An 11,150-nucleotide genomic window follows, 5' to 3' on the forward strand; every position below is an offset into this window, starting at 1 on the left:
TGAATGAACCAAAATATATACATGTGATGAGATGGCTCGTATATACAGAAGAAAAAAGGGCCGAAACCATTTCATATCAGGTTACACAAGTCAAATTGTTATTCATGACAAGGTGGAATACTGTCCCTGGAAGTGTTATAAAAGAATCCTGTTCTCTATGAATAGTTCTACAATAGGCAGATTACTGTGCCAAAAAATGAAAAATACAAATTTGGAAAAAAAAATTAATCGTAGAAAAAGTTCCAAAGTCACTATCACGGTTGAAAAAGAATGAAGGCCAAATTCAGAGTCTCTCCGGAACACTGTGTGCTTGAATCAAAAGTCAGTGTGTGGGGATGAAGAAAACAACATTTTCTAAACCTGTAGACAACAAGTCGTCTACCGTTGTGGGTGAGAGTTGGAATACCTCGTGTAGAAGATCAACAGCACATAGATGCAAACTCTCGCCTTCAGCATGGGAAGCATCAGCAATGTCCGGATTGGATGTTACCTGCGCGCTGGTGTTTCCTCTCATTCCTCAGCAGTAGCATGTTGCGTCTGAGATCTCAATGAATGTCGCCATCAGGATTGGTAGCCGATGGGGACAACACATAGCATGGGCCGTTATCGGGTCCAGCAGAGTATCGAAATCCGTAGGCATGACTGATGGGAATATCAGACAAATGTCCAGCACGCATTCTTCACCGCATAGCAGGCAGCGTAGAACAGGTAAGATGCAATCTTGCCAGATTGGTCTGAATGACAGAAACCAAGTGGTGTTTAATTAAGACGAGGTAAACCCAGAATTTGGACGATGCGCTCACGACACTTCATCTCCAATAGAGTTCGTTCCATGGTGAACTAGGTGTCGCTGGTGATTTGGCTTGCCATATCGCAGCAGTAGGAGCAAAAATAGTATCCCTGCAACGAGTGCTAAAAGGAGCAGCGGCAGTCCGCCAAACACAGAGTGCATGAAGTTTGGAAAAATTCAGATGACTGCTCGAAAAGGTGCTAACAGTCCTGCACACACGTTCTTAAATACATGTACAATACCGCTCGTATCAGACATGTTTAAGATACAGCCTCACATTTCTGAGAAATGCACAGGGCTGTTTGTATACAAAAGGTTATGCATCTCGGCAGAAGTCCTTGCGACTTGGAGATCATAGGTTTCTTTGGCAGCGGTCAAAGGCACATTTTTTTGTATAAGAATGGCTTTCATTCTGCTTAGAATATCAACTCGTATAGAAGAGATATTCAGTGAAGGCCATAAAGGCGACTCCCTGACTATGTCTATTTGGGGAAACAAGACTTGCATACAGCAAGTGACCCTGGATGTAACCGTTACTGGATATGGGATACCTGGCAGCATGCCACAGCAGCTGTGATCATTCAACATAATGTAACTCCCATTTGAAAGTTGACCAAAGATTGAATTAATCACTGCTGCCGGTGAACCGTGCAGGTGGCAGGATACGTTTGTAGTGGAACCGTCACAGGCCCTGTGTAAATTAATACCCTGACAAAGGAGAGAACTGCTTAGTGCGTGTTCACAGTTTTCACCGCTAAGAAACACTTCACGTCCCCCACTCCAACATCTGTGTGTGTAAGGTAAATCCCAGGATGTCTTGATGTATTCTTTACCCAACCTTTCATATTTGCCTGCTGGTATATTTTTTAGGCAATACTGAAAATGAAAAGTCGTAACAGGCAGAGTAATCTTACCATGTATGATCCACTCAGTAGCTGGTTTTTCTGCCACTGTGAATGGTAATTTCTCCAGTTTTTCAATACTCAGCACCGTATAGTCTGCTCCCTTTTGTGCCTGTTTGATCTGTCTATCAGTGAGATTGAATTCTACAAACAGTGACGTAGTATTGATTAAACGCCAAGGCACATAGCCATAACGCAGGTTTTGAAGCGTCCAGCCTAATAGCATGATAGAACGTAGCTGTGACTGACCATGTTGCAACATGACCAAGTCTTGTTCCATGATGTCTATGACAGAGGATACAATGCTGTCCAAAGAATATATCGTGAACGGCAGAGTTGTTAACCCATTGTCTACTACAGAGAGAGATTTCTCTAAATTAATACAATCAATTTCTCATATTTGTTCTGCAGTCTCTGCTTGGGTGACCTTCCATGCTTCATTATAAGCAGCATAGATACCGGCATATATGAAACTTTTTTGATGTGGTTTTCTTGGTCCTAGCAAGAATTCCCTAAGGTCTGCGTCTTCTTGAAGTAAAGTTAAGTGTTGTTTTACATCCTCTAGTGTAGCTTTCTGTAGCCAATCAAGGCAAAGTTTCCCTACACTGTAAGTTGTTACTACCCCCGGACGCTGTCTTTGGACATAACATGGGCCTGGCCTATGAAAGGTAAAACCTTCTGTTTTGTTCAGGAATCTATCTTGACAGTTGTTTGTGTCTAAGGGCCACAGCAACCATGTTTTCCATTCAGGATCTCATCTGTTATTTTTCAAAATAGTATGTACGTCAACCTCCTCCTTTGTAGTGCTTTCACTTGTAGGTGCAGGTATAGACTGAGTGTTCATGTCTTTTATCTTGGCTATTCCAAGGCATGATGTTTGTTGGACAGTGTCGTTCAAAAACATAATTTGCTCAGGGATGATACAGGCTCTAAACAAAGCTTCTATTCCCTGTAATTGCCAATCTTTAGTACCCCAGACAGTTTTCGTCTCAATATTGTCTTTCCAAAAGTCGTAACCTTGTCTAGACAGTTGGGCAATAAAGGCTGTAGAATAAATCTGTTTGGTATTCGTTAACATAGTTTTCATTCCTGTCTTACTGACATTCTTAAAGTAAAATGTCTCTGCATTCGAGATATTAAATCCTGAAAAATATGGAAATTTCATTGCAAATGTTTTCGAGCTACCCTTTAGTGGCGTAGGACAATGTTCCCATTGGTTATACATAAATACATTTCTAGGTGCTGCAGATTTATGCAAGAAATGATGACCATAGTGGTTATAACAATTCAGTTGTTCATAGTCTGATGAACCTTGTAAATATTCATTATTAGTGAATGCAGTTGACATCTCTAGATCAGACATCATATTATTAACAGTCTCGAAGTCCCAATCATCAGAAAAGGTACTGGAGGTATTAAAGTCACTTAATGAAATTTTAAATAAATGTGGAATCTTCAAAAGCTCCGACGGACCAAAAATGTCATATTCAGTTTTGTCCCAAACTATACCATCAGGTATAGGAATCGCTGTGATGTTCACTGCTGACAAGTCTCTTGCTTCACGATGGGATGATTTGTGTGGCTGGAGAAGTAAGTGTACTTTTTTACTTGCTGTGTCCATTTGAATATATCTTCCATTAATCAGCATACCCAGAGTTATTACCAGAGCTAACCAAAGTAGAAAGAAGAATATTCCCAAAACAATCCATACTTCAATCCATGGGGAAACCAGATACGTTTTTTCCAGTTGATGAAAAAAGTCTAAAAGTCTGTTGTTTGTTCTTTGAAAGTTGTTTGTACTGGCGTCGTTTCAGGCTCGCTGGGATCCTCAGAAAACGTATCAAAGTTCATGAAATAGCCAGAAGCAGTTCTGTCAGTGGTTGGAATTGCAATTGAATTTGATGAAATTGCTGGAACCAGTTTATCACTTGTTACTCCGTTGTAAACAGGTGTATCTGGACGAACTGTTATTTGAGTCTCAAGAGGTACAAGGTCCATAGCATTGTTGCTTAGTCCTCTATTTCTTACTGTCCAATCTTCAAAGGTGATGAGTCTCTCAGTTTGAACCTCTTGGATTGTAGCTAGAGGAGTGTGTCTGCTATTTGGCCTACTATTCAGTATCGGCCACATAGTGTGGTTTGATCAGTTCGATGGACACAAATCTTTTCTCCTTTTTACCAGCAAGGGGCGGTAAAGGTACTATTCTTGATCCATGGATTGCTAGGACAGGTACTGGTTGTCTGTATGAAGGCCCAAATTCCTTCTTATCCGCAATATTTTCTCTGACTAGATCCCCAAGCTTTGGTATCCAGACAGGCCTTGCTGGGACGGACGGATTTTTCTCAGTGGTGGTTGGCTTCAGGACCACGTTGCTTTGTTGCGTTCTTAGTTTATTTAAGTCCTGTAAAACAGCCAAACGATCTTTGATATCAAATTGTTTGTTCTCCACCACTGTACCTTTCATATCTAAGTCCGGAACCAACATTCTAGTCCCAAACAGGACCTCATATGGAAATGACACCCCCTAGAGAACTTCTTGGCAAGTTGTTTATTGCGCACTGGACCCCATATAAATGTTAGACCCACCCATCACCCGAACCCAATACCCTAGCTGTTATAGACTGCTTTATGTCCCTGTTTTTTCTTTCCACAACAGATTTTCCCTCAGGATGGAATGGAGAAGAGTACCGCAATGCAACGGCCAGACTGGCCATGGCTTCTTTGTAAGCCTTTGAGCTAAACGTAGGACACTGGTCAGAATGTAGTGTGCCTATTGCGTATGTGCCGATAAAGACTCGCAAATCTTTTATAACAGTTCGAGCATCAGCCGAGCGCTGAGGCCACATCCATAGGAACCTTGATTTAGTGTTTGTTGGACTGCATTTGTCCAAGAGGACGCCTGCACGTAGATAGTCTAATGCTGTCTAATAATGGTGTCTGAACTGGGCTGGCTATGTTATAGTAAGGTATCTGGTGGCGTTCTGTACTGCGATCTCTATTGCAGTCTATGCATTTATTGATGAAGATATGAATCAGTGTATTCACTCCTGGCCACCAGTACATCTCTTTTAGTTCTAAATATGATTTAGAGATCCCCTGATGTGTCAGACCCTCTCCCAGATGTGCTTCGTAAATCAAAGCCACTCTTCGTTCCCTGTTTGGAATTACTCTATCCCCCCACTCCAGGGATTCAAGCAAACAGAACGCGATTCGCATCAATTATATATGAGTATTTGAGTGGAAACTTTTTAGGTAATGCCGCACCGCTGCCTTTGCTCGATGCATTGACAGCCAACATTATTTTGCTGTCTATTTTCGTTTTCGAACGAGTGATTGCAGCAACGGAAGCCGTTTGCACAGCCCCTTTCGCGGCTTCATCAGCCAATGAATTCCCTTCAACGTGAACGCCATCACGTTGGTGACTCAGCGTGTGTATCACGTGAGTGTTCTGTAGTCCGTTTCGCAACTGAACTACTTGTTCCCAAAGCAATTTGTGCTTGATTGTGCCCCCTTTTGCTTCTTTGAAACCATTTTGAATGCAATTCTGTAAATATTCATTGTAAGATTGAACACAGTAAAAAGAATCGCACACTATCAGTGTGGGGAATTCGCGATCTGTATTGTCAAGTGCCATCTTAAATGCTTGTAGTTCAGCTCGCTGAGCTGTACAATCTCCTAGAGATTGGGTTTTTGTGACCATTGGTCTGAATTTGCCATCTCGCATGCAACCTTTAACGATGGCACATGCTGCACTGTAAGCTTGTTTACTCCCCGTAGCGGGCTGTGCAGATCCGTCAGTATAAATTATAAATTCGTACTGGTCAAGAGGGAGATTTTCGGTAGGCAGAGGACATTCGTGTTCATATTGCAGGAATGCTTGTGTTTTTAAATATGGATCAAAAATGTATTCTACATCAGTTGCAGCAATAGAATTAACCCATTGTATCCATCTCGGATGTAAAGCTTTTGCATTTGGAATGCTAGCCTTTGTAACTGCCTCTAGGGCTGGTACAGGAGTCACAACCATAATGCGTTTCCCCTGTGCTAGGGCTCTTTCTTTTGCTACAGCGGTTTGAACTGCTGTCAGAATTTTTTCTGTAGAAGTGAATTTCATTTCTGCTTGTGTATACAAGTGGGATTTGTATGCAATTGGTACTTTTTCACCTTCTTTGTAGAAGTGAAACACACGTGTTACTGGATTTGGTTCTGGGAATACTATCCATGAATAGAATACCTCTGTCTGGTGAGCTTCATGTACCTCTATCGCAAAAACTTCTCTGCCACCTCTTGGTGTTAGGCCATGTTTTAGAAGTTTTAGAGTGATGGCTCTCCTTAAATTTGGTGGGATGTGAATAACACCCGCTTCGTTTTCATTAAAACCTGTAACGTCAGCCGCAGCTGTACCGTTTTCAACGACAACATCACCGTGGTCGAACATTGTTAAATGAAAATGCAGAGCAAGTTTCAAGGGAACCAAGATAAGGTGCACAATATTTTGGAACACTGTATCCTTCAACGTTGAACAAAACCAAACAGCTAATGCATAGGACTTTCGTCCTCCTCAGCTATGGCGGATATTATCCCTACCCACTCCAGACGTCTTATGGAGTTTTATGAGTAGAGGGTCTCTGAGAAAAGCACGACTGAGTTACTTCAGTATCTAGCGTTAAATTAGTGCCTTACCAAACCGTTGGGTACCATGTAGTGTAGTTCCTATATCCCTGATAGGCTCTGCACATTGGAATAACATACACAATAGATTTGACATAGGACTACGGTCAGTATGTCTCTATCGAGTATATTAAACTTAATTACTTGTGTGTGCCAGCTAACTCAGAGGTCACTAGAAACTTCTTGAATATACAAGAAGGGATTAGTCTCTGACAACCGCATAAACATGACAACTTTGTTTCCTTTAGAATCGGAACAGTCTCAGAATCGTGGAAACAATAGATAACAGTTTCACTCAGTGAATCGTGCATGCTTCATTTCTACAGAGTTGCACAGAAATAGAGAGACGGGCGTTTCAATAAAAGGGTTTATTGACCAGTCTTATTTCTCATGCAAGAGATATGAATTGCTACAATCATAAGACAGACTGCGAAGTACAACATGTACGAAGTTAGCAGTAATATAAAGTAATACTGCAATAGCATGGTTTGTAGCTATGACGTATATTAATCAAAATACATACATAAATAACATGAGCTAAAATGTGATACTCACCTGATGCTTCTAAATTGTTCTACCCCAGTGTACCTAACCTAAGTGTAGTACGAGGTTTGAAGTAGGTGCCATTTCTAAAGTATAGCTAGCTATAGTTTAGTTTAGCCAAGAGTTGCCAAAAGTTTCTCTAAGTTCTAGTCAGCTCCATACCTTACAATGAGAGAGGTTGGAATCTCTTTTCTGGACTCGATAGTCTAACCCTCCGCAAGGGAAGTCAGAGAGCACTGGAGCTGGATTCTCTGCGAGGAGGATGGTAGCATCAGGCCAGAACTCAATCTCCTTCCGAACTTGCCGTGGCGAACCGAGTAGTCCGGGTTGGATCGAATCCTCCGGAAACCACAATTTGCCAGGGCAAGTGCTGGTATATTTATACCTTGAAGGTGTCTAGGAATGCCAGTATTGACGTAAAAGTCGGGCAGAGGAACGTCATCGTCATGAATGAACCCCTAAGGAATAGATGTTCATGTATACTTAATGAGTTCTTGGAGAAATCAATATTCAAGCTGAGGGAAATTCTTAAAGGCTTAAGGGTCTGGTTTTCCAAGAATTCGTTGTGACGTGGATGGACGGATGTAGGTGGCCATGCCTGTATTTGGTTTGTACGGACAATGTCTAAATAAGGGCCGGATATCTATGTCCAAATAAAGCCAATGTGAATTGTACCTATATATGGGCATAAATCGGGAAACCTATATACAGAATCTAAAGCTGCACACAACAAGGCAAGTGATCTTGATCAAGTTGGAGTGACCTAAAAGATTGTGGTACTCTGATCCCCTCCACCTGCCTCTGTGTCATCTGCTTCCGCTCAGGTAAGACCTCCTCTCCCAGGGGGAGGCACAGATTCTGCATCTGAACCTCTGCCTTCATTCATGGAGATTGAGCTTGGCAGTCTGAGCTCTGGTTTTTTCACCTGCCTGCAGAGATGGTGGACGTCATCTCAGCTCATCACCCATCTACCAAGTCTGTTTATAACTGTTGTTGCTTTCGGTTTGTTTCTTGGTACTTCCTAGAACCTCAAAAGGCGTGGTTATCTGATGTGTTGCGTTTAGTGCTTTACTTGGCTAGACAGGGCTTTTTTCTGGTACTCCTAAGGGCTATCTGTTGCCCTTTTGCTTTATTTGAGAATTAGCCACTGTTGTTCGTCGTTTATTTTTTTTCACTTTGTGAAGTGGTTGGCACATTTTATTCTATCTTCTCCCTTCATCATGCCTCGCTGGGGCCCTAACTGGTGCCCATCTGTTCACCCCTAAAGCCCATGCATTGTTGCTCTTTGTGGCTTCTTACCTTGAAGGCTTTTCTTGATTGCCATTACCGTGGTTCAGTGTGTTAGCAAGCTGCAGGCCCTTTGTCTCTTCGTCCTCCTTTTAACAACTTGTTCCATATAAATTAGTCCTTCAGATTAAGGCTTCTATCCTGCAGAAGGTGGGTTCCCGTTTCACGTGGGTCAGGACATCACTCTAATAACTTGTTACCCGCATCATCATCCTACCTAAGAGGAAGGACTGCACTGCCTGTATCCTTCAGGGGCCCTCCCATTTTACATTACCAGTTCTGCAAATATGGAATTGATGATCAGCTTTGCTTTGATCGTGCTGGTTCCTGGAAAGGTAATACGATTAGCAAGCAAACTATATCGAGCTGGATCATGCTGTCCATCACAATATGCTGTGCTGTTTCAAAGGGGCTTTGTGTGGGGGATCAAGGCCTATGCCACCTGGGCGAAGGCTGCTTCATTAGCATTGTCCACTGGTGTTTGGTGTGGACTTTGGAACATACCGTTACCAGGCATTATTACCTCGACTCTGAATTCTTCAGAAATTGTCATTTTGCCAGATATGTGTTGCAGGAGTTCATGGCTTGACAATCTCCTCAGACCCATTACTTGAGAGTATTGCTTTTGTATTTATTCAGTTGAAGAAACTGCATGTAGAAGTATCTATTAAAAGAACAAGATACTTACTTTCAGTAAATAGCTTTTTGTGAAACCTATGTCTACCTGCAGGTTTGTCACCACTTCCCACCTGCCTCTCGTTTATTAGGTCTCGTCTGACCCTGCGCATACGCTGGTCTGGCAAGACGTTTTGAGAGGGCTCCAAAAAGTGCTACCAGGCCAGCCTAGAGCTACAGTGCATGTGCGCGCGCCGTGCTTGACCGCGATTACTTTCACTTTCGCGGCCGCTTTGCATAGCCAATAGGTCTCGCTTTTGGGACCTTATAAGTATTTAGTTATGCAACTGTTGGATGGCTAAACACTTATAAGGTCCCAAAGGCGAGACCTATTGGCTATGCCAATGCTTGTCATTCTTAGGAGTGGTCAGGTTACCTTTAATACGGTTCCCTAGTTAGTTTGGTAAATTGCAGTTTCCATTAACCTTCTCTCGGCCTCTAAGAGTATGAGAAAAGGGACTGGGAATTGATGAAGTGTCCCAGGCTGGCAGCTTGTAAGAGTTTGATAACATATTTGGGTCAAGGTGCTACCAGTTTATTTAGGAACACTATATTAACTTTTCAAATCGAGTCAGATGCCTTAAGCAGATTAAAAAGTGGGGCATATGTTGATTGGTGGGAGTATTCACCAGAAAGATGTTACCAATGTAAGTAACTTGTTTGTTGCCGCCTTCTCTTTCAACTTGCACTTTTTCTAAGATGAGGTATATTTTTTGGGGGGGGGTTTACTTTCAAGAACTTATTTAACAGTAAAAGAGAAATTGTCCGACTTCTCACTCTTTGTAGGTGCTGTCCTGTCTGTTTTTGTGGTCTGATCTGTATTGTCCAGTCTCTTTTTTCTATCTGTATGTATTAGTTGTTTGTCTCTTCTGCAGGCTTTTGATCAGTGATGAATAGTTGTGCGTCAGAGCATGATATGTTGACCCAAGATTCTGTTTCAATAGTTTCTCAAGGTAAAACAATCTTTGGGGCTGTGGGTTGGACGGGTTTATAGCAGAGAGTGAACCGTCGTTCTGAGATAGGTCGGGTGTAAGCTGGGCGACTATTTGTTGTGGCAAGAGTGTGCTGGAAAATGAGTACACGGTATGTACCTGCCAATCCATATCTTCTGTCCATTTTTTTATTTTTATTAGTGATTCTATTTTAAAAAGTTTGTTTTCCCTTTCTTACAGGGACAGGGCTGCTTGGTCATTAATTACCTGAAGGATTCCTTTCGGCAAAGCAATGAAGTAACCAGAACTAGCAGCGATGAAATGTTTGGCATTAAAGGGCAAACGACTGGACACAGGAAGTAACTGTTATCCAACAAGGATGCTTCTCCTGAAATGAAAGCATCGTCAGACCGCCTGTCCTTTCCAGCCCCTGTCTTCCCCAACCTTCCCCCGTATGCCTTATGTCGAATAAAGCTGATTGCACTGACGGACTTATAACTCCAAGCAAATGTTTAAAATTTTATATTTAATAAAAAAAATAAAAAGTGAATCTGAACAAGTGTAATCGGTGTAACCAGAAATGTACAGCTATGTTGGGGGATTAAATATAACTAGTTGGGGGAAGTTCTGGCTCCTATGTCACATTTTAAGGGCACTCCTCAGTAGAACGGGTGCAGTGAACACTGGTCTGCTAAAGATATATTATAATTTTAGAACCCGTCTTTGATTCACTGTTAAACTTTCGATAAAGCATGAAAGTTATTGTTTGTAAAGACATGTCTCGATTTCCAAGATTATGGACGCTGCCCGCAGCCCTAGAATGGATCTTTCCCAACCTCGAAAAAGCTGAATTAAGGTGGCTTACAAATAATCATTAAACTTGACAGTTTCTCTACCAAGTGGCTTCTTTCTCTTTCCAAATGTGTTGGCTTATCTTTTGGATGTCCCTAATCAAATATATAGAATTCCGAAACAAGCTCTCTCTGGCGTGCAGTTCGTCACATAGTGTACCCAACCAGATAATATAAAATCTTTATTTATATTAATAAATGATGCAACTGCTCTGATGCCACAAAAAATAGTTATTTGTCTGTGCCTTCTCCCATATCAACTGAAGACTACTCAAACGTACCCCTTCTACCTCTCCTACTTTCCTAGCTGGTGTGCGCACTGCATCCCTCAGTAAAAGTGCGTTTCCAGGCTAAACAAATTGTAAACGACAATTGGATTTGATAAAAATGTATTTATATAGTAAAGCGCTTTACTCTGGCAGCATGCTACTCCCGGACCCAAGGTTAGTGGTTAGTCCACTGTTGTTGGTTATTGGGATTATTAATGTTTAGTGCTCAA

The 11,150-nt window shown here is 41.9% G+C and overlaps 1 protein-coding gene across 2 annotated transcripts in view; it reads left to right on the top strand.

The window, feature by feature from the left end:
- The window catches only part of USP48 (ubiquitin specific peptidase 48), a 782,973-nt gene extending 772,274 nt beyond the window's left edge, over positions 1-10,699 (top strand). For both annotated transcript variants that reach the window (XM_085608904.1, XM_085608905.1), the window contains exon 27: positions 10,041-10,699. In XM_085608904.1, coding sequence (XP_085465030.1) covers positions 10,041-10,063 — 23 coding nt within the window. In that variant the 3' untranslated portion in view covers positions 10,064-10,699. The remainder of the gene's footprint in view (positions 1-10,040) is intronic.
- The last annotated feature ends 451 nt before the right edge of the window (positions 10,700-11,150 follow it).

This window comes from Triturus cristatus, chromosome 1_2 (assembly GCF_964204655.1).
Source record: "Triturus cristatus chromosome 1_2, aTriCri1.1, whole genome shotgun sequence".
Classification (NCBI taxonomy): domain Eukaryota; kingdom Metazoa; phylum Chordata; class Amphibia; order Caudata; family Salamandridae; genus Triturus; species Triturus cristatus.